Here is a 24,257-nt window from a genome sequence, read left to right on the forward strand (position 1 = left end):
CCTAGCAGGGAGGAGCAGGCAGCCATTTCTGCATGTGGGGTGGAGAGGGAGAGACCCGCGGCCCAGGAGCCCGGCCCCGGCCGCCTTCCCCCTCCCGAGGAAGCCGCTCTCCTCTATCACCGCCTGACTCCAGACCCCGGCGTTTTAAAAATAACCGACATGGCGGGGGTAACGCAGCCATGACAGGGAGCCCTCCGCCCGCCCCAACTGCTGCCGCATGGCCTGCTCAGTGGCCCTCTCAGCCCGGCCGGCCGCCGCAGCTCCGCGCCCCGCCAGGCCCGGGCTGCCCTCACCCCTTCCCGCCGCTCCCCTCCCCCGCGCTGCAGCAGGGGCCAGAGCGGGAAACCCCGTGCGCAAGGAGCGAGCTCGGCGCGGGGTGGGGGAAGGAAGAGAGATCCGTTGTCACGCAATGGTGCAATATCCTTCCGCGCTCTGAGGAAAAAAGTAGTTCCATGCTTCCCTGACCTCGTCGCCCCGGCTGGCTCAGACACTCCCTTCAGAGTGTCTCAAACAGTGAAGTGACGGGAATCTCTTGGGAAGGGGGCTCAATCCGGGCGTATTCGTGCTTTTTTCTCTGTGGCGTGAGACGTATATCCATGCGCAGAGCAGAGCGAAACGAGTCCGGCTGCGGGGCGGATATATAAAGCGGGCGCGGAGGAGAGCTTGCCTTTTCAGTTGAGGATAGAGCTCGTGTTCGGAACATGTCAGGCGGCTCCGCGGATTATAGCAGGTATGGTGCGGCGTGCGGAGGCCCCAGGCCATTTCCTCGTAAGGGGGCTTGATGGTTTGGGTGAAGGAGGCCAGGGACGGGGAAAGAAGCGAGGTTGTGTTGGGGGGAGGGGGTGTTTGCGTGCTCGAGACGGCGCTCTGAGGGCGGCTTGGCGCTGCGGTTAGACAGTGCTTGGTGCTTCGGCCCCTCCCGCTTCTAGACGTTTCGGTCTCGTCTTTCCCCTTACTCGCTGTTCCGCTGACGTTTAGTAGCATTCTTCGGGGTTCGCCTTTTCGTTGTTGATTTTCTTAGTAACCCCCCACCCCTGGAAAAGGTCTATTTTTAATATAATCGTATCCCCTGTTCTAGGCTGTAATTAAAATGTTAGAGCGCCTTGTTTAGGATTTTTTTTTTCTTAAAATTCTCTTCTCCCTCCCCGCCCGCGTTCTTGCCCCCCCGCCGCATTCCGCCGTTAGCACGCCCCGGGTTTGCGGGTCCGGCTGAGGGCGAGACCATTTTTTTCGGGGAGGGGGCAGGGGCGCGGCCCCCTGGGCGATCGCCCGGCGCCTTCCTCCGCCTGCGCGCAGTGTCCGATTTGCGCAATCCCAGGGGTGGAGCTCTCGCGAGAGCTGCCCGGCGCTGAGGCGGGGCGGTGGGGAGGGGGAACCGCAGCGGAGCCGGGAGTCCGCCCTCCCGCGCCCCCCCTTTTCCGCGCCCTGCAGCTGAGCTCGCTCGGAGCGCGCAGCGGCAGCCATTGCCCTGCGCCCTCCCTACAAGTGCGGGGCCCAGCGTGCGGAGCCCCGCCTTAAAGAGATGCCTTCCGTGAGGGGGGCGCTGTACGCTGGGACAGGCGTGCCTTGTCTTGCCGGCTCGTTGTTTTTTGGGTTTTTTTTAATAGGCAAGGCTGTTGACCTGAGATTGAGGCATTTCTTTTGGTGGGTTTTTCTACAGTCTAAAATTCGCTGTGAACCTCACTGTGGCTTGAAGGCTTGGATGATCTTCTCAATGTGAGACCCGAGGGCATGGGTTAATGGCACCCAAGCCACTGGGGAGAGGGTAGGAGTGCCTCCGTTGGCAAAATATCAGAGCACCTGCTAGAATGATCTGTCACGGGCTCCAGATACGGCTTTTAGCAGCCAAGGTGCCAACTCGCTTCTGTACTTTGGTTGCTACTGTGCTAATGGCTTATTCTGTTTGGTGACAGAGACCATGGCGGCCCAGAGGGAATGGACCCCGATGGTGTCATTGAGGTGAGCACATGAGAACTGACCTGAGAATTTCATTGCTGTTGGAGATAGGTGTTGGATTTAATGTTTTCTGGTTTTTCTTTATTACAGAGCAATTGGAATGAGATTGTTGACAACTTCGATGATATGAATTTAAAAGAATCCCTTCTAAGGGGCATTTATGCGTATGGTTTTGAGAAGCCTTCAGCTATTCAGCAGAGAGCTATTATTCCATGCATAAAAGGTATGCAGGTGATTCATTTGTTGATAGCAACATCGGATAATTAGGAAAGTGTTGTAAAATGCATATGCTGTTTTATTGGTGTGTGATGATACCTATTTTTAATCGTTACTGAAAAGTGATATGATGGTACACCATCTTTCGGGACTGACCTGAAATGGAGAGAACTCTTAATACTGATCACTTATTGCAAAGGGAATAAAATAAAAATAAATATGAATTACTTGTGTGGGAGCAGTAAATGTGTATCCTACTTTTTTTAGGGTATGATGTGATTGCTCAAGCTCAGTCAGGTACTGGCAAGACAGCCACATTTGCTATTTCCATCCTGCAGCAGTTGGAGATTGATCTCAAGGAGACCCAAGCACTAGTATTGGCCCCTACCAGAGAACTGGCTCAACAGGTATTGATAGTGTAGTTAAAAAAAAAAGCTGCTTGTGTGTTGCATAGGTTTCAGGTTTCACAACTGTGAGACAACAGACTTCTTCAGGGGCTGTAACTAATATCCATTCAGAACCCTTTTTTTGTGTTGAGTAATGGGGAATATAAACTGGCTTCTGTCCCGCAAGTTCTCTGCCTGCTTGAATAGCTGAGTTGATGCACATGGAGGGTGTGCTGGGGCAGGGTTGCAGGAGCCAGCTGCTATGCTGTGTATAGTTCTGAGGGAGCATCTTCAGCAGAAAAACAAAACATGAGATACATTATTAAAGCACAGTGTTCTGAGTGGAAAAAAATGTACTTTTTGGAAGCTATTTGAACTTGCGTGCAGTTGTGCAACATGAAAACTGCAGTACGCATGTGGTCACTTCATTGTTTTTCTATTTTTGTGGTGTTTTCCTGACTGAATGTTAATGCATGTCTACTTTACCCTCAAGGCTTGGTATTCTCTTTTACTAAGTGGCAGTGTTTAACAAAACTTATAGGATGCTTAATTTTTAGGATTAATGTATATCAGTAATGCAGGGTCTTAAGATGAAATGTTCAACACAACATAGAGTAGAAGACATTATCTACAACTTACTGCATTTTTCAAGTAGAATATACTGAGATGCCAGTGCTATAGTGAAGATTCTTCTTTAAGGTAAAACTAAACGTACTAAATCAGACAGGGAAGAAATACATTGGGGGGGAGGCAGATCAGTGGAACAAGGACCTCTGATCAGAATGTTTAGCCTTTCTTCTTCTCTGAAGATATTGATGATGTCAGCCTTGTTTTGAAGCCTGGTGTATAGCAGTGCACTTGCGCACTCTTTTTATGAACTTTCTGCAAGCGATTAACATGTGGGCCTTAGCAGTTTAAAACTTGAGTTCACTTCTGGAGGCCCTGCTTTTTAACTTGGTAACAGCAGATGCATGGTAGTCACTTCAGCTAGTTCAACTAGTAAGGACAAGAATTAAGTGCCCCTCTGATTTTTGTTCTAGTGAAAAACTTCCATAACAAGCAGTTGGGCAAAATCATTAGCAACTGTCTTTTCTAACCATTAGAGCTGCATAATCCTTGTTTGCTCTGTTAGCTTCTGAAGTCCATAAGTACTGATGATAACAGGGCTTAATCCTTAATGTATGAGGAACTACTACTAATAGAAGGGTTTTATTTTAGATTCAAAAGGTAATTCTGGCCCTTGGAGACTACATGGGAGCAACATGCCATGCTTGTATTGGTGGTACAAATGTTCGCAATGAAATGCAGAAGCTTCAGGCTGAGGCTCCGCACATTGTGGTCGGAACTCCAGGGCGTGTGTTTGATATGTTAAACAGACGCTACCTTTGTAAGTATGAATACAGTTTTGCTCTTGATAATAAAGTTCTAATACAGATTTCACACCCAATAAGAGCTTAAGTAATGCATTTGCTGTCATTGTAGAGAGCTGTACTGGAAAGCTTAGTTCTAAAAGAGAGGGACCTTAATTAATAAAAGTAATAGTGTGTTTATGAAACTTCCTGAGATACTCTTTTTTTCTTTTTTAATAGCACCTAAATGGATCAAAATGTTTGTTCTGGATGAAGCTGATGAAATGTTGAGCCGTGGATTTAAGGATCAAATTTATGAGATCTTTCAAAAATTAAGCACAAACATCCAGGTAACAAAACCTTTTACGTGGTTAAATGGATGGATTTGGGTTTGGTTACAGTGTTGCTGAGAACTGCTGAATTGTCTAAATGAAAACTGGTGTCCTGGGCACATGCTAACACCAAGTAATGCATTCTAGGTTGTGTTGCTATCAGCTACAATGCCAATGGATGTGTTGGAAGTGACCAAGAAGTTCATGAGAGATCCCATACGTATTTTGGTGAAGAAGGAAGAACTGACTCTGGAGGGTATCAAGCAGTTCTACATTAATGTTGAAAGAGAGGTTGGTATCAGTTGTACTTGCTCTGGCTGGAAGACTTAAAGTTCTCTTACCTTCTTGTTAAAGCACTGTGCTAAAATTACTGAAACCAAGGCTGAGCTTTGGTTTCTGTAATAATGCTAGTAGAGTACATGCAAGAAGAAGAAAAACTATGCACTGGATCAAAAATGACTAGGGTGGACCTCTTTCTTAATGTCCAGTGTCCTGTGTCTTAAGATTTGGTGCAACAGTTGATGCAGAAACTTTGCTTGATGTCTTGTTCCAACTTTTAAGGTCATTGAATACAGCTGCACACTAGAGTGTGCTTAATGGGTTGTTGCTTTAGAGTTTTATTCCTTGTTGGTGATTCTTGTTATGCACTGGACTGTCAGTGGCATGATGTATTTCCTGATGTTTTTTCTGTTCAGGAGTGGAAGCTGGATACTCTCTGTGATTTGTATGAGACACTGACCATTACACAGGCTGTTATTTTCCTGAATACAAGGAGAAAAGTAGACTGGCTTACAGAGAAAATGCATGCCCGAGACTTCACAGTCTCAGCTCTGGTAAGAATTGATGCTCCCACATAACTTCTGAAATGCCATGTACACATGGAAAAACAAATAGTGCTGAGCTACATTTGAATGAAAAGCAGGAAAGTTATAATATAGCTGTGTGGTGCTGTATTATCGTTCCCCCTGCTTAAAGAAAAATGCTTCCTTCTATCCCTACTTGCTTTGTTCCCACGGCAGGTAGGGACGCTGGGTTTCATACATCATGTGTTTTTTTGAAAGGATATTGCAGTCTGGAGTACTGGTACTGTAGTAATTTCAACTTTTTAACTCTACAGCATGGTGACATGGACCAGAAGGAGCGGGATGTTATCATGAGAGAGTTTAGGTCAGGATCAAGCCGTGTCCTGATCACCACTGACTTGCTGGTGAGTGTTACCTTACATTGAACACACCTCTTGTCTGGTGCCAAAAGCTTCATCATGCAGTGAAGGTTCTTGTAGCCTGAACTATTTGGAGCTGCTTGGCAGAGTAAAGACTACACTCCACTATGGACTACGCAGTTGTAGTTCATCACTAACCATGTGGTCGACAAAAGCATGGGATGAATAACAAAACCTCTAAAGCCTGTGACTTGTGTTAAACACTCTGTATTGCTTTTCAGGCTCGTGGCATTGATGTGCAGCAAGTGTCACTGGTTATAAATTATGACCTGCCGACCAATCGTGAAAACTACATTCACAGGTTAGTTGGCTCTATCCCCGAGTTGGTTGGTGTGCTATGCTGAATGTCCTCTGCAGAAATCAGCATGGAGCCTCGCCTGTTTCTCCATTTAGTCCAATAACAGCAGGTGTTATGCATCCATTCATACAGTAACTGCTAAAAAGCTATCGGGAAATAAACTACTCATGGTTTGGCTTTAAAAAAGCCCTGACTTGCACAGCTGTGGTTCTGAAACAAGGGAGGAGCAGAACTTTTGGACAGTAAAACAAAGCAGTGGGAAAACTTAGATGTGTGATGAGTTCAGTGATGGCTCATCAACTGTTCATTGCTGGGATCTGGGGAAATTGCCAGCTACTGAACTGCCTTTTTGTCATGTAGGTTGTGGTGTATGAGTACAAAAGCCGTGACTGGCACAGCATCCTGACAGCAATGTTGGCTCCATCTGTAGGTCCTAGCTAATCTTCAGTTGCTGCTGCTGCTCAGTGGCCAGACAATATTCTTAGCAAACTAGCTGTATAGGACTGCCTTCACTCCTGGAGGTCCAGCTGCGTTGATGTTGTGTGTGCCTGGTTTGCTCTTAGTGGCTCCTTTTACAGTGAGATTCTTTCCTCTGTGGTGTGTGTCTTCTGGTAGCAATTTGAGTTTTGTTTCCCTAGGTTTAGTTAACTTCTTCTAGTGACTGACCCTAAATGAAGTAAACTGTGCTTTGTTACTTGATGTAAAAAAATACAGGAGTCGATAGCAGCAGTTGATGACACAAGATGGTGCTCAGAAACGGCGTTGACGTAATTTAGGACGTGGATTCGTAAGCGGCACAGTTTGAATAAAGAGCGAGTCGGTATTTATATATTTCTTTTGTCATGATTATTCACTAAGTTTTGTGAGCCATTTTTGTGTGTTTAGCTCTTGCTGACTAGGTGCTTTACTGTGCAGTCTGCAGGAAGGTAGAACTGATGGTGGGTGTAACTGAACTGTACTGTGATGTGGTAGTGACTGACTTGGGCTTATGCAAAAATGAGAAGCTTGGATTTTTCTGTTTTAAACCTAAGTTTTCCCACTGGCAATGGTTATGTTGAATTAAAATTCTCAAGTTGAGTGTGCTGTTCCATGCTACTGGATATAATTGGATTAATTTAGGAACAGTCTGATTTTTGAACAGTAAGTAGCTTACCTTTTTTTTTATGCCATGTGCTTGGGATTGGATGTGTGTGGTATAGGTCTGCTAGTGCAATGGAGGGGGGGGAGATGGAGCTGGGACTTTGTACCACAGTACCAACTGTTCAATAAAGGTCTTGTTTTGCAGCTGAGAGAGTAACCTTTTTGGCTCTGCCACTCTCCGTAGGATGGACACTTCTTCTGTACTGTTGGCACTAACTGCTAGTTTTTCCTGACCAGACATGACTTTGGTAGCAGCTAGGCCCATAAATATGGCATAGACTGGCCAGTGGCAGATAAAAAAGCAGCAGTTAATGAATGGATGGATCTTGCAAAGATTTGAAGCGGATTATGAGTAGTTAACGTGCATGTAAATGTGTTCTCTCTTTGTGCAGAATTGGCCGGGGTGGTCGTTTTGGCAGAAAAGGTGTGGCTATAAATTTTGTCACTGAAGAGGACAAGAGGATCCTGCGAGACATTGAGACTTTCTACAATACTACAGTGGAGGAGATGCCAATGAATGTGGCTGATCTCATTTAATCCCTGGGATGAGGTGGTTTTGAATGCAGTGCTCGCTGTTGCTGAATAGGCGATTCACAACGTGCATTGTGCTTCTTTCTTTGGGGATATACTGAATCTTGTCTCAATGCTCATAACGGATCAGAAATACAGATTTTTGATAAGCGAAGCGACTTTTTGTCGTGAGCTCTTGTGGGGAAAGCCACTGGCTTTATCCACTTTAGGGTTAGACTGTTGGGGTTGGGTGGAAAGTCATGGGGTCTGTAAATTTTTTCTTTATTAGAAATTTATTTCCTAGTTCCATAGAAGTGGTTGTATTAGATGTTCTTTATCATTTAATAATTTACTTATGGACTAAAAGATATAAGTGCTGTATAAAGTCAGCCAATTATGTTAAACTAGCCTACCTTCCTTTATTGTATGTACTTACCCTTCAGATTGAATTGGAAAGGCCTTTCAAAATCTCTAAACTTTTATAAGAGCATTAAAATGCATTTTTGTTTCATATGTATTTATTCAATAAAGTATTTAATTAGTGGTAAGTGTGATCTGGACCCTGTTGCTAAGCCCCAGCAAGCAAGCAATCATACTATTGTCTTAGTTAGGGTTGAACCCAGTAAAATTTGCCATATTGCACATGTCTTAATGAAGTTTGAATGTTCAATAAAATACTTCTATATTCACTTAAATTGTAACTAGTTGCTTCTTGGTTAGAGGGGTGTCTTGCTTTTTGGGGGGCTAACAGCTCTTCAGGACAGGGTCAGCTTCGGTGGTGCTCTATCAGTTACTGGGTGGCCAGGCTGTGGTGCTGAACTGCCCCTTCACTGGGGTAGAAAATGGCTCAAAGGCCCTTGCCAGCCCAGGACCTGCTGTTTTTCACTGCAGTACCAGGAATTCAAAGTTGAAGGAAAGGGAATCCAACAGGTGCACTCAGATGATTATCCCCTACCCAGAGCTGTGCTATTTATACAGGCACCAGCCTTAAAAACTGTTTTGGTGAGCAAGATTGGAGTGAGACTGGGCAAAAAGCTAAGCAACAACTTTAGAACATGCTCTGACCCATGACCTACCCCTCACCTCCCATTTTACTCAAGATAGATACACTTCTGTGTAAGTGTTGCAATGGATTTTAGCAGAAAGTGATTTTTTTTTTTAATAGCATTGAATGCTGATTGGTCCAGTAGAAGATGGTGATGGCATGAGGCATGTTCCCTCAGGGGCTGGCTTCAGCCTGAAGCCTCACACTCTGGGAAGATGTGATCTCTGTGGCCAGCTGCCTTTTCAAACCCAAGCAGCATAGGCTGAAAGGAACAACTCATCCTTGTATTTCTAAGCTTTCAGATGATGATGACAACCAGCATTTTTGATGCATTTACAGGTGGAAAGAACTGCAAGGCAGGGCATTACTGGCCTCTCAACAGCCAGAGATCTCTTTAACCTAGTATAAAAAAAACTGAATCAAGTATTCCAGCATGAGTTTTTCCAACTGCTGAGTAGTCCTTTTATTGAAAAAAAAAAACCAAACCCAGCACATAAGTACACAGGGCCCTGGCCACCCATGAAACAGAGCACTATGCTGCCAGCTACTCCTGGAGGAGTTGTTATGTGTTCTGTGTTAGCTGCTGCATCACAAGGGCACAGAGACTTATCAACTGCAAGTATTCATCAGCACCATCTGCCAAGCATTTGTCTACTTCCTGCAAATAGGAAAGAGAAGGTAAAACCCTCTTAAACCAGTGGTGCTCCAGCCAGCTGGCTCTCAGGTTACAGTGGAGAACACTGAGATGAAGTTTGCCAACTGTATACTTAACTGGCAACAACTTCTCCAGCAGCCACATGTCACACACCCATCCTACCAAACTGGGAAAAAAACCTCTCCCACCTCCATCTTCTTGAGGAAGCCAAGACCTGACAGTTACAGACATGAGGGATGCACCATTTCCTCTGCAACTAACTGCCAGGAGCATCACTGCAGGTCATCAACACTAGCTGTCCTTCTTCAGTGAATTTAGCAAAACCTTTACCACAGCTATCTTGGTCAAAATTTAGCAAGTTAATTAACTTTAAAAGACATTTTACACACCAGAACAAGAACTTGCAGTTCCTAATTTTTTTTTAAGTGCTGACTTAATCTCATCTTAATTTTCCCTCCCCATGTATATCACTTAAATTCAAACCTAGAAATAAATACTGTGTACATCTTGAGAGAGAGTGTAAACAAAAATTAATCTGTGAAGATTAATGTGTTGTGGGGGGGGGGTTCCACTCAAACTACAGACTTACCGCAAGTTTCTCAGCTATGACAGATTTCTGCTTGTCACTGTAATCTTCGCTCTCAACGACAGTATCATGCAGCTGGTTTACCACCTGAGCAACAGCATACCCTTCATTTATGAGATTCTGTGTTGGGGAGGGAGGAAAATGGAAGTAATTCAGCAGGAGAAGCACCACAAACTGGAGAACCAATCTGAAAAATTCTGTGTGAACTGAAAGACTCTACTGAAATCTATTATGGAACCTTTTTTTAGAGGACAAGTCAGTAGTTTGTACACAGTCCAGCATCCTGCCTGCCAGCAACTGGAAGTCAGTGCTGAGGAAAGACTGCAAGAGCATGGCTGACCTAGAGCAACAATTTTCCCAAATACTCTTCCAGCTTCTGACAATTTATATCTCGAGGACTGTGAGAGCTAGAGACATTTTAAGCATTTAACAGCCTCCACTGAACCTGTCCAATCTTAATGCTAAAATTAGGAAAGCTTAGCATCCGCAGCATCATGTGGCAGTTTCACAGCCTTCACATTTTAAAGTGCCACCCACTCTGATTTATTTTCTTCATCTGGTAGTTGCTAGCCTCAGGCATACAGATCTCTGTAAGGCCAAAACTCTTTTAATAAAATAAAAACCATGGCAACTAAAGATAGCTTTTATTTTTTAAATCAGTAGTGCCCAGTTACAGAAAACAGCAAATATTGAGAACAGTATTCTATAAAGCCATTGAGGCAGAAGTTTATGAAAATACAACAAAGGTTGGTGCAACCTTATTTTTCTGTACAGCAAAATACACACCTGTGCTTTACAGAAGTACGCATTCATATTGTGTCAACTGCGTATCGAGCACTAATATTTGAAACAAACCCCCACCAACTCTAGAAACTGGAGAACAGTTCCAAACTATTACATCAGATGAGAGCATGGTCAGATGAAAGACTATACCAGCCCTACACATTTAGAAAATCTGTATCATCACCTTTGAAGATCATCACATATTAGACATCATGGTAAGTAAATGTGAAAGTGTAAGGCAGTGATATCTGCACAAATCCTGGCACAACAATTCTAAGATTTGCTGCAAGTTTACAGAAGAATAAACCCAGACTCAAAACCAGAGGTTCTGCCAAAACTATCCAATCAGGCTCAGCCAAGTGAAAAGCAGGAGGCTGACCGATACTGCCTTTTTTCACACAGGCATAGAACATTGCACTGGAAGGGAGAATGGTGCTATGGCACGCTCCTCTCTGCCAGGGACTATTCCTTGATTCAAAATCCAGTTCAAGACTGTCTAAGCCTCCTTTAAACTCATGAGATAAGGAATTTCCCATTCTTCAAAGGGAGTAAGAACATTTTCTGTATTAAAGAAAATAAATCCACCTCTATAAACCAGTAGCTTGCACCTTTCTCCAGCACGATCTATTTTAAGTCACTGCAGTTTGTAAGACAAATTTACTCTCTAGTGTACTGTAAGATTAACATGAAATATTTTAAAACTGAAGACTTATTACAACTTTATTCATGTACTTCTCACCTCACAAAACTTCCATGTAACCGAGAAGGTGACTAGTCTAGTCCACTGAAGACAGTTATAAGGCCTGAGCCAAGTGTCTTGTGAAGAATTCCTACTCTGCCTAATTCAGCCTAACAGCTCTGCATGTCATCAGCTTAACCAGAGTCACACTGGTAGGGAATCTTACTTGCAGCTTTGACAGCTCTTGCTCAGAAGGGAATGATCAGAGTACTAACTGGTAAAAGACATGCTTCCTGAAATGTGCATCCTAACTGACCCGAGGCCAAATGTTCTTCAGCTGCAGCCCAGCAACAAAGGATTCACAGGGCAGTGACCTAGAAAAAATACTGGGCTAGAACACTGAGAGGACTCTACCTTTGCCAGTGTTTCCAGCTTCTCAAATGAACCACTCTGGCAGACAGATAGGAGTTCATCAGTTGCTTCTTTAGGGATGACCTGTAACAAGAAATTGCATTTCTTAATTTCAACTTTGTAAACTTTTAAAATTGATGCTTACAGTAGCAGATACAAACTGTTTATGAAGGGGGCCATTTTAGCATTTTGCTCCTCTACACACACTTTAAGTATATATGTAAGACAGACTAGCTAAATGTTAAGACTGAGAGCTAGGCTTTAATATTTGTCCCATATTGATGATATTAAAATAAAAAACTACATAATGATAGTGAACTGTCAAAGCCACGTTCATAAACCCAAACACGCAATCGCTTATTCAGAATGCTGACTAAACAGAGGACCTACTGTAACAATGCGATTAGCCGATGCTTTCTGTACCATTCCACACCTAAGCATCATTTTTCTCTCCAGTTACACACCAGGGACATACAAAAAAAGCCCAATGCAACAAGATCAGACAACAAATCAGAAGCAAAAGTCGACAGATGCCATTATTTAGCTCTGAGCAGGGAAGCACTGCCCTCATTCTCCTCTCTACTCATTGTCATTCCTGTCAGTTGAGTGTCTGGACAGTTGAGTTTTAAAGCTTCTGTATTAATCTTTTGTACTAATGTCACTCCAGGGTCACAAAAGTTATGCAGACCAAGAACTTGATGTCTTCATGCACATGTAAAGTTGGGTTCCTCTGGTTTAAACAGCATTATTCAATAATGGAATTTCATGCTTCTTCCTATCATTACAGTCAACTGCTACCAGGTTTCTTAGGAACTGTGATTTACAGATATCTGTAAGTGAAACCCATCTCTTTTCTACAGCTGGACTCACAAAACTGAATGAGTTCCCTGAGAAAACCGTTTAAAACTGTTCTGTAAAACATGCACAGTAGCAATTGCCTCTGGTTCCATCGAAGGCATGGATGGTTCCAACCTCACAACCCTTACAATGAGCTATGATGGTAGCACCTTCAAGAGGAGTGTGTCCATCATGAAAGCCCATTTATTTTTCAGCTTCTAACTCCTAATCTCACATTTCTTTCTTTAGCAGGTGTTTTGTTGCTATAGGAACACCTTCACACAAGTTTTATTATTAAATGCATTTCCTCCCAGGTTTCTCCTGTCCCTGTCAGTATTACCTATGTCATTCCAGAAGAAATCCCTGCTGCTTTGATAAAAAGTAAAATCTACAGAGATCCTTGAAGAGACACTGTCACGGTGAATGCTAAGTTGAAAATGAGCTGCTACTGAAAGTCATTCCCCTGTGGTGTTCCCACCGTACTTTGCAATGACCTATACTTACATACACACACATACATAAAGGCGCCAAAAAGACGTTCTAGTCCACTGTCGCACAAAAGGCAATACATTTTGCATTCATGGGCAGAATATTTCAACTCCAGTTTGAATTATAAGACTATTTTACAGTTTTCCTTGGCTCACAGAATAAGTTGCTAGAAACTTGCTATGTAATAAGTGTACAGAATCAGGCAGTCTTTAAAATTCTGGTGGACAGTGTATCGGTACCATACTGCAATAATAATGGGTGTAAGACAATTTTTTAATCACACTTTAGCAAAGGTGGATACAGGTAGCAAGGACACTTACTACACAAATGCTTTTCAGACTAATTACAGGAGAAACTGTAAAGCATAGCTTACCCCAGCAATTTCAGTGACTATCTTCTCTGTGATCTCTTTCCCACCCATTAGGCGAGTGGCACTTTGAAGAAAAGTAATTGCTTTTCTTAAGTCCCCTTCTGACACTTTAACAAGGTAAGATACTGCCTGAAAAAAATGTCAGAAAATGCCACTGAAATATGTTCACTGTTAATTAAAATCCAGTACACTTTCTCAGCACACTGATATTAATCAAGTAAATTTTTTTACATCAAGTAGTGCCTAAAGCAGATTGTCACAGATAGGCACAACACACAAGTTGCAAAGCAACCTCTCTACTAATACAAGTGTGTGCTGGCAATTTCAGGATGAGGCACAGCTTAATGCAAGTATACTCAGCACTGAACAAAAAGCCCTGCAGTTTTGCTTCAGTTTGCTCTGGTGGACATTTATCTGGTTTTAGGAAGACTCTTAAAATTCATATCCTCTATAGAAGCAGAGTAATATCTAAATGACTTTACACATAGTATTCAATACAACTGAGCAGTCTGGAAAAGTATGCTAGCTTAGCCCCTTTCACTGTAATGCAATTATGCACTGCATTAAGCAATAAAATTACATGGCAACCATGAAGTTACCTCACTACTGATTTTCACATGTTCCTTCTCAGAAACGTCCAACAGCCGCTGCTGTTGGATTTTGTCTGACAAAGGCTTGAAGCGGAATTTGGAGCATCGAGATGTTAAAGGTTCAATTATTCTGAAAGAAAGGAAGGCAACTGCTTGGTGAATGAATGCATGGGTCAAGCTATCAAGGCAGAAAAGGGCAGCAACACTGTAAAAAATAAAAGTTGATACCTAAACATTGTCTTCAGTCCTGTATTCACAGAATTACATATCTATTAGCTCAAAACTATGAAAACTAGATATCAGCCTCCCAGTGAAGAAGGGGGGCGGGGGGGGTGTGCAGTGCAGAATAGGAAGAGCAACAAGTCCAAATAAGCAACAAATTCCACACATACCTGCTGATGTAGTTACAAATAAGGCAGAAACGTGTTGTTTTAGATTCTTTTTCCATTGTGCGTCTTAAGGCTGCCTGGGCTGCTGAAGTCATTGAGTCTGCTTCATCCAGAATTACAATTTTAAAAGGAGGACAAACTTTACCACTGAAAAAATAAGAAATCTGTTATCCAGGAGACAGGCAATGTATAGACCAACCAAAAAAAAAAAAAAAACCAACACACACTGAAAACAACAAGTCATATTTTACTTATTCATACACAAGAAATAGAACATATTCAAGGGTTCCAATATTTTTTTATTATTTTTAGATAAATGACTAATATTTGTAATAATTGGGGGGGCTGAGTTCCCATAGAAAGACTGACACTTGAATACTGCAAAAGTCCTCTAAAATAGGTTCCCTTGCTTTAAGTTTCTTCTTTTAACAACTAATGCAGCTCTTCTTTTTACAGGCTTCCTGATTCCCTGAACTTTAAAGAACACTGCAATAGACTAATTTCAGTACACAAGACCATTTCTTGCCAGATATTCCTGGCATGCAGTTTCTTCCTGATACTTTCCACAATCTGTTTTTACCATACAGCTTCACCTGCACAGGGCTTCTCACTACCTAACACCAGGATCTTCTTAGCATCTTATAAACTAGCACCCATCTTGTTACGAGATGCTGCAGATTAGAGGTACTGGAGAAATAACGTAGACCACAGTTTACCCAAAGAAGCATTTCTATGGCAGTCAGACAACATTTGCAAAGGCAACAATATATCACCAAATCCAGAAGGCTTGATATTTGGAGGTCTTCCCTGTCTGCCTCTCTCTAACTCTAAACAGCACTAGTAAAAGTTCCTCCCAAGGTATTCAAACTCTCAACATGAAATTACGTTAAGTCAAACCTCAGCCAAAGCACTCTGTGTGTTGCAAACTTCTGGATAGTGCTGACCCATCATTTATATTAGAATTATAAAGTTAACCTAAACAAAAACAACCACATGCTTTGTCCTAAGCAAGAAGGGTCTGATCCAGCACTTACTCTGAACGGCTTCCACATGCAGTTAGCTGAGCAAAAGCCTTGACTTTTTCCCGAATCACTTGTATTCCCCGCTCATCAGAAGCATTTAGCTCAAGGACTCTTTGCCGGAATAATTCAGGCCTGCAAAATTTTTATTACAACATGTTAGCTGCTTAATCTTGCGATGATACATTATAAAGTATATCAACAGTCCTTCTGGCCTTTTCAAATGGCAGATATTACTTTTGCTAGCATTACTAAATAGCATACCTTGTTAAAAGACAGTTAAATTGAGATCATTAAATGTTAGGTATGAATTTCCATTAGCTATTTTTACAATTGCCTCCTAGACTGCAGAAAACAATGAAATGTAAAATTAGATCAGTTATCCAGGAGAAAAAAAAAAAAAAGTAGGAAGTTGGCTTCATAAGTTCAGAGCACTATATTATATGCCTTTCTACTTATATGCTGTGAGCAATGTGGAAGAACAAGTAAAATGCCCAGAAACAGTCACTGGCAGTGCTATGCCATTGATACAAACAGAAAAGAATTAACTAGCAGGTATAATACAGGCAGTATTTCGCAGCAGTACTATACAGCAGCACCTCTGGTAAAAAAATCTGAATACAATGGATTTTAAGTTCTGGGAATTCAAACGAACAGACAATGTGCAGTTGTCTTCCTACTATTAAAGTAGAAGTGCTTCTCTCCAAAACAACATCATGAGCCAAAAATTAAAGATGGGGTGGTGGGGTGTTTGTGTACTAAAGTCAACATTAGATTTGCTTATAAAAATCAAACCACCTTCTCACCCATTTTTTGCTTATGGGTCACCAAACTCACTACTCAAAAACTCCCAAGTGTTACAAGTCAGCTGATGAATGTATACACATTGAATTTTAGTCTGGCTCCAAATATTACTTCCAGACACAACTCAATGGTGCGTAACAGAAAGATTACGATTCAGACATTTTATGAGGTGCTTTAGATCTGAATATACCATTAAAATTGGAATTCCTTTACAAAGTTCAGTAAGGCATATGCAAGCCATTTCTTTTCATATTATTTTCTATAAGGTTACACAGCTGCTAATCTCAAGTGTTGTTAAGTCTATATCGCTGACAGAAACCAATGACTTGTGACAGGACAAATGAGAAAAGTCTCACGTTAGAGCTGAATTAGAATGTGAAGATATTCCTACAGAAGACCTTCTAGGTATGAGAAAGTTTCTAGAAGCTACATAAGAACAGGCAATGACCCGAGGCACTCTGTCACATGATTAGAGGACATGTGATAGTCTATTACACCAAAGCAACTTGATTCCAGCTTACCCATAGAGTTCTCTAGCAGCTGCTAAAATAGTGGAAGTCTTTCCAGTTCCAGGTGGGCCATAAAACAACAGATTGGGAAGCTGAAACAACAAGGCACCATTTTTTAAAAAAGCAGATAAACAAAACAAACCACGAACAGGAAAACCTACTGAAAATCTGAGCACCTAATAGAACAGAAACTATCTACTCCTCCTGGTAAATAATATCAAGTCTTTTACTTCTAGGTCATTGCACATCGTGCTCTAAAGGAGGACAAACAGTTGTTTTGTATAAGATGGCATGAACAAGGTGCTATTTGGTGGCCCTGTCCTGGTTTCAGCTGGGATAGAGTTAATTTTTTTCCTAGCAGCTGCTATAGTGCTGTGTTTTGGATTTAGTATGTGAATAATGTTGATAACGCACTGATGTTTTAGTTGTTGCTAAATAGTGTTTATACTAAGTCAAGGACTTTTCAGCTTCTTATGCTCTGCCAGCGAGGAGGGGCACAAGAAGCTGGGAAGGAGCATAGCCAGGACAGCTGACCCAAACTGGCCAAAGGGATATTCCATACCATATAACATCATGCCCAGTATATAAACTGGGGGAAGTGGGCCAAGGGATAGTGACTGCAGCTCAGGAACTGGCTGGGCGTTGGTCACCGGGTAGTGAGCAACTGTATCGTGCGTCACTTATTTTATATATTCTTTTATCGTTGTTGTTGTTATTTCCTCATCCCTTGCTGTCCTATTAAACTGTCTTTACCCAAACCCATGAGTTTTACCTTTTTTCAGTTCTCCACCCCATCCCACTGAGGGCAGGGGAAGAGTGACCTAGTAGCTGCGTGGTGCTTAGTTGCCAGCTGGGGTTAAACCACGACAGGCACCATCACGTGTTCTATCAAAATTGATACTTCAATTTATATTTTATTTTGATATATTCCCTCCAGGTCATGTCTGAGATCACTAAAGCCTATAGAACTTACTGTTATGACTGCAGTGACATGTGAATCTATCCAGCGATGCCCTTCAAACTGTCTGGATATTACTAGCAGTACAGCTGTGACAAAATTTGGCACAGGTTAACTGTCCCCCTTTCTCAGCTTTTCAAGACATGCTGAGAATTCTGTGCTGCCATTAGCTCCACTGCAATATGTGCAAGGTAGCTTGTGAATATTGCACTCGCAGGTAGTGCAATGCAGACATATCCTAACACTAATCAGAGAGGTGCTTGCAACAAACTGACTGGAATGCATAATGCCAGCAAATTTCTACATCTATCCAAGGATTTTTTCAAAAGAGGAGACATTTCTTGAAGAGATAAGGTCAACTGATCTTTCAAATAATTTAATTAATAACCTCAGCATGAAAAATAGGAATGCATTAAAGAAACACGCTGACACAGCAAAGACCGCAATAACAATCATAGGACGACACTTAGCAGCACAAAACATAAAATCTCATAATTTGAGAATATAAGTATCTGCTAGATGTCTGGAATTCATCAGCTGGAATAAAACAAAAGATGACTTATTTTTCTCTGGCAGTCACAGGAAGAGTGTAAGCCTGTGTAACACAGTGGTCCTAGGATATGCACTTTACATACAGATGGAAAATTATTAACACTAACACAGGACTAATAAGACTCCAACTGGAAAGCTACACACAGTTCAGGTCATCCTTAGTCAAGGATGATGAATCCAAACTGGGAAAGGTGATTAAAGGAGTGAAGAACCTATCTTATGAGAAGTGACTTTTTTAAAGAGTTTGATTTAGTTATCTCAGCAAAACAAAAGCTGAGAGAGAATATGACTGATGTCCATAAATATATCAGAGCAACACAGGGACAAAGAACAAAGTTGGCATAAACCAAATTTTTGTAAGTTAGCCATGACTAAATTTTGGCTGAAATCAAGAAGATTTCTAATTAGCATAGGAGCAATAATATTCTATACTACTATTTCAAGTAATCCCTCCTACAAATTATGAGGCTGCACTTTAAAACTGCTGCCTTTGACATCAGGGGATGTTCACAGAAGCTAGTGTGAGGCTATGTTTTGGATTTGGGATGAGAAAATGTTGATAACGTGCTGATGTTTTGAGTTGTTGCTAAGTAGTCAAGGACAGTCCAGCTTCTCGTGCTGGCCTGCTAACAAGGCGGCTGGAGGTACACGGGAAGCTGGGAGGGGACACAGCCAGGACAGCTGACCCAGGCTGACCAAAGAGATATTCCATACCATATGACATCATGCTCAGTATATAAAGCTGGGACGAAGAAGGAAGGTGGGAGGGATGTTCGGAGCGATGGCATCTGTCTTCCCAAGAAACCATTACGCGTGATGCAGCCCTGCTGCCCTGGAGATGGCTGAACACCTGCCTGCCCTAGTGAATGAGTTCCCCGTTTTGCTTTGCTTGCGTGCACGGCTTTTGCTTTACCTATTAAACTGTCTTTATCAGAAACCATGAGTTTTCTCACTTTTGCTCTTCTGATTCTCTCCCCCGTCCCACCGTGGGGGAATGAGTGAGCGGCTGCATGGTGCTTAGTTGCTGGCTGGGGCTAAACCACAGCAATGCTCTATTTTTAAAACTAGTCAACTAAGATCAGAGATTTTTTCTTTTGCTGAATATAGCAAGCAATGCAGACAGAACGGGAACAGCAAAACCAAAGACATCCAAAGAGCAGAGAAAAATGCAGGAGTACACAGTCCATCATCAGAAAATGAAAGAGACAGACCAGTTTTGTCCCGTTTTAACAACTAAGATAAGACACACAGAACAAATTCAACTGTGTATGTACTGTAAAAGTACAGATAGAATAATTTCAATCTTCAATCAATTTATAGGAAATAAACCCATTTCAAGTTTTGCCTGCCTTTTCTGCCAATCATTTGTTACTTTTTTCCCTAGTTACTAAAAAGTAAACAGCATTCAGTACTAAGCCACTAACTTTTTTCAAGTTTAATTAGATACCACAACATTATTACCCCCCTATATCTTTTAGGAAAGCTCCAGAGAGAGGAAATGTTTACTGAATGACAGCTGAAAATTTCACCAACAACCATGTTAGGTTAGCACACTGCAAGGGTAGACATTTTCATGGAGATACATAATTTCATGCCTCTGTGCTAATTCACACTCTTACTAGTTCTCAAAACAAGCATTAGCAGGTAAAAAGTTTTAATAAGAATCTGTTTCTTAATTCCATTAAACCCATACTTTATTACTGTTTCTGTTTCAACCCCATTTCTTCTTGTTTCCCACTGAAGTTATCACCAGCATTGACACTGCTTTTTCACCAAGCACAGCCTGATCCTTTATGTAACTGTGGCAGTATTTTTAAAACAGACTGCAACCTGATCTGGTTATCCATTTTTCCGTGCTTGCCAGGGGTAAGCAGGATACCTGCAGGCATCACTCTGCTTAGGGGAAAGTTACTGCATAAAGTCCAAACCCCAAGTCTTTTTCTAGTAGTTTTAGTACAAGTGAAGATGTAAATTGCAGTGATAATCCTACACCTCACTCTCTTTTTAGTAATTATAAGATCATCAAATAAATTAAAATTAAAGAATACTATGACACTTCTCAGTTTCTTTGCAAAAAGCCACAACAAACCAACAGACTCAGCAGACAGAAATCAACTTCCCCAGTTAAAACCACTTGGACTGTGGTCTCCCCAGTTTATAACAAGACAGATTCTTGCTATTACAGATGGACATACGGCAGGGACTTAAAAGTCCTGCTCCATTTAGCAGGTCCCAAATCAAGGCCAACAAATACAGGCCGATCAACAAAGGATTGGCTCTCCATTTTCAACACTAAGGTTTAAATAAAGCACATTACACAAACCTACGGTGTTGTCACAACCGTTTCTTTGATCTCCCTAGATCTCCAAATTCAATAAGAACTTCTGAAATAAGTACCAGCCACCTCAAAGTTTAAACTACACTTGCCTTTTTGACAGAATGAGTCCTTTCAAGAACTAACAAAAATGTCCAAATTTTAAAAGCGTCAAATATTTTAAAGTACTTGCATGATTTTGTTCTCAATTGCCTTATTGAGTTTGGGTAGCTATGGCAAATTACAAAGCTTATAACCGCAAGCAGAAGTTATAATTTTTTCTTTTCAACTCAGGAGGCAAAAAGACAACACAAGTATACTAGGCTCATAATCTGAGAAACATTGCTGATCCAGAAGCTGTAAGGTTTTAAATAGCTGTTGCTCAAAATAGAACTTCACAAGCCATCACCTAAGCGATGTTACATGACTGATATGTCCAGGCAAAATAGGTGGCAGCACCTCATTTCTCCTTAGCTGTTAACAGTTCCTTACTAATTACCTCAACTGTACGAATCTGTTGAAACCCAGATTTCTGTGGGTACAACATTACATGACAAGGTCACATTACAACAGCATTCTCAAAGTAAATTGAATCTAGAGACATGAACTAAAGAAAGGAATTTTACAAGTCTTTCCCAGTTCTGTCACACCAACTTCATTTTGGCTCCCTATGCTCAAACAAATAAAGTACTTCTGCTTTTGCAAGTTCTGATTAAATGAATGACTACCTGTGCATACTGCACAAGAGCACACTACGAGTGAAAGGCTTCTTGCGTGAGACACTGAAAGGCCCAAATTGTTCCTTTTAGCTCTTGGTGAGCAGCCATATCACAAATAGCATTTTCAGAACATGCACCAGCCACTTCAGCTGGCATTAGCAGTCCATGAAAACAGTAACAGCTTTTGGAGCACAAGAATGACCCTTCTAGGTGAAACATGGAGCAAAAAAAGGTCTCAGCATGTACAAAGAAAGGAAGCACAGCCATCTCTTGGCTACCTACTTTATTTCTCCCTGCAGTCCCTCCACCTCCCCATCACCTGGTTCAGAGGAAATAACGATCATTCATACTGAACATTTACTAAATTTTTACCCAAAAGCAAGTGTAAAAACAAAAAAAGGCAATTGAAAATTCTCTGCTCATCCTCTTTACATGCTTAGGTCACAGATGCCAACACTGCAGTGAAGTTAGGGAAATTGTCATACTTAGCTTTTTAAAGCCAAAGAAACTTACTTGGAAACTTCAAGCCAAAAAGTTTGGGGATCACTATCTAAGTAGTAGACCTGGCACTTACAACTTAAAACTTCCCTCATTAGCAAACGGTATGTTTGTTTTAATGCTTAGCAATTTTATAGACGCACTGGTAGATCACCAGAACTGTTTAGGAGTGACTGGTAATCCAGACTTTTCCATGAAGGAAAAATTTCCCCCTTCCTCTTAAACATGAATGTCAAAAGTACTAGCTGAAGTGTGGAGATAACAAAAGCCTTTCCAGATTTGAAACTATTAACAAATTTACCAATTGAGCTTTACCAGAAAAATTCCAAACTGTGTCACAGAGCTGACAATTTTACAATGTTTGGAGGGCTGAAAACATCACAAGTTTTGCACATATATCACAGCATGCTACAAGGAAGCCACTTAGCTTGTTCGTACCACTGTAAAAAAGACCATTGCTGAGTTAGAAAATATAAGTTTTCATCATCACTGGCTAAAGTTTCTGCCTAAACATACTGATAGGGTAGATGTTATCATTACACTCACATCAGCACCTTCCAAGGACTTTTTCAGCACAGCAACAACTTCATCCTGGAAGGCAACTTCATCCACGTTTTTGGGGCGACTAAATAAAAAGACATTAAATGCAATTTATCAGCTATCAAGGTTTCAGAAGAAAATGGAAATCAAGCAAACCAACATTTCCCTTTCTGATTATATCAGGTACCAAAGAATTACAGCAAATTTTGTAGTTGAGGTCAAAATCATAACAGGAAATCTGCCCAGTGCTGCTGGTCTGTATTACTGAAGTGATCCAACTCCTCGGAAAGCTGTTCATCTATTTCTGTTGTACATACCAGCCTGTGCTGTTTTTAGGAGCAGAACTGGATTGCAGACTACAATATTTTAACACTTTGTAATCTGAGAAAGGCTTCTCGAAAACAAAGCATTTAATGCACTTCCGCACCCAACCACAGCAATGAAACTGCACCACTTGACGCGGGCAATGGAGGCATTTTCTGCTCTGATAGCAGTTCACAGTGCCCGTTTTCCCCCATAACAGATAAAGTTCTCCCAGGTGGAGACACCTACAGCCATAACCCCCTTTGCTATGCACCCACTCCCTCTTCTACACGCACCCTCCCCCCCAGCCACTGCCATCCCTACCAGCGACCCCACTGCCCCAGAATTGCCCTTACTACTTCTCCACCCAGGGGATGGGTTTCAGCCTCTTGGCCTCCCCGCTGCTCCCCGCTGTGCCGGCCGCGCCCCTCTCCTTGGCAGCGGGGGGCTTGGTGCTGATGGAAGACGGGCCTTTGAGGAAGGCCTGCATGGCTTCGGCTGGGCTGGGCCCAGTCGCCACCTTCCCCTCACAGAGTCCCCGCTCAGCCCGGCCGCTAGGCCGAACACGGCGCGCGAGCCCACCGCACCAGAGGACCCGCCGGCCCTTCCCGCCAAGCCGCGACCGGCGGGGGGCGGGGCCGCTTCCGCCTGCCGAGGGCCAACCACAGAGCTCGGCCGCGCCGCGGAGCCGGGCCCTGACGTAACGCCGTAGCGCCAAGCATCGCGCGGCGCCCCCTGGCAGCGCTGCGCATGCGCCGGTTTCTGAAGCGGGAGAGGGGAGTGCGCGCGCGCGCTCTGGGCGCGGAGCGGGCAGTCCCCGGCGGCCGCGTGGTGGCGTTACCTCAGGGCGCCATGGCCGCGCTTCGTCTCTGGGCGGCCCCCTCCTCGCCATCCCTCCGAAATGCCCCTTCCCCAACAAGTTGGAGGAGAAAAAAAAAAGCGCTGTACAAAAGCAGCGCCGAAAGCAAGCGGAGGAGCGTCCTCTCCTGTCAGGAGGTGGGAGCCGTTGCGGCCCTGGGGCAGGGGCTACTCCCTTCGCCTGGCTGCTGAGGTGCGTCTTGGGGGTCTCTGGAAGTGAAACCCATGAAAGCCGGAGTCTGTCCCAGCCCTGTTCTGCTCCAGCTGCCCCCGGCGATCTGCCAATGTACGGTTGTCGCTGGTCAAGTCTCAGGCCCTTGCAGTTGCCATGCGAGCAGCTCCCCCAGCTGTACAGGCGCGGGGCTTACCTTTGCCAGAGCTACCAGGGAAGCGAAAGTGAATCCCTTCTGTTTTCCCATTACTTCCAATAATCTCCATTACAGTAAACCTAGGGGAAAAAAACGAGGAGTGTGATTGACGTGACAGTTCCCTTTAAACGACAAAAAGGCATCCTAGTAGATTTGGCAGTTGTGATGCACGCCCATGTTTTCATGTGCTGGGTAGCTACAGCTTATCCTCCCAATTATGTACCAGCTTTGTGGATTAAAAAAAAAAAGCAATTCTGCTACCAGCAGCTGTATATTGTGTGGCTGCAGATGTTCTGCTTTACTGTTTCCCCTTGGCTACTCCTGGGCACAGCCGGCGTGGCCTGGGCAGACACGGTAGTGATCGCCCAGAATAGAACCTGTGCGAGGGAGCAGAGTAGATTGGAAATGGTCTCTATGGCAACAGATGAACAGTCTTTGGAAAAGGAGATGTGGGAAAGAATTTAGGCTGAAAATACATCATTCTATCAGACAAGCCTGTAATCCTTGTCTGGGCAATTTTAAATAGGCTGTTTCTTCTCATCTGGCATTCTGCTATTGAAGCATGAAATCCA

The 24,257-nt window shown here is 42.8% G+C and overlaps 2 protein-coding genes across 2 annotated transcripts; one reads left to right on the forward strand and one right to left on the reverse strand.

Annotated features, from left to right (window-relative positions):
• Positions 1-701: 701 nt before the first annotated feature.
• On the forward strand, positions 702-7,436 carry EIF4A2 (eukaryotic translation initiation factor 4A2; the record flags this gene model as incomplete). Its single annotated transcript, XM_082003649.1, has 11 exons — positions 702-730; positions 1,914-1,959; positions 2,047-2,179; positions 2,440-2,579; positions 3,777-3,945; positions 4,148-4,257; positions 4,387-4,530; positions 4,935-5,072; positions 5,357-5,446; positions 5,683-5,762; positions 7,292-7,436. 11 exons carry the CDS (start codon positions 702-704, stop codon positions 7,434-7,436), a joined length of 1,224 nt encoding a protein of 407 aa, XP_081859775.1.
• A 1,580-nt stretch (positions 7,437-9,016) lies between these two features.
• On the reverse strand, positions 9,017-23,000 carry RFC4 (replication factor C subunit 4; the record flags this gene model as incomplete). Its single annotated transcript, XM_082003887.1, has 10 exons — positions 22,816-23,000; positions 22,163-22,241; positions 16,588-16,667; positions 15,278-15,397; positions 14,247-14,390; positions 13,864-13,984; positions 13,268-13,393; positions 11,572-11,652; positions 9,699-9,815; positions 9,017-9,112 (listed from the first exon to the last, which is right to left on the reverse strand). The coding sequence occupies exons 1-10, from the start codon at positions 22,947-22,949 to the stop codon at positions 9,017-9,019; spliced, it is 1,098 nt and encodes a 365-aa protein (XP_081860013.1). The 5' UTR covers positions 22,950-23,000.
• Positions 23,001-24,257: the final 1,257 nt, after the last annotated feature.

This window comes from Phaethon aethereus (assembly GCF_964289735.1).
Source record: "Phaethon aethereus genome assembly, chromosome: 9".
NCBI classification, from domain to species: domain Eukaryota; kingdom Metazoa; phylum Chordata; class Aves; order Phaethontiformes; family Phaethontidae; genus Phaethon; species Phaethon aethereus.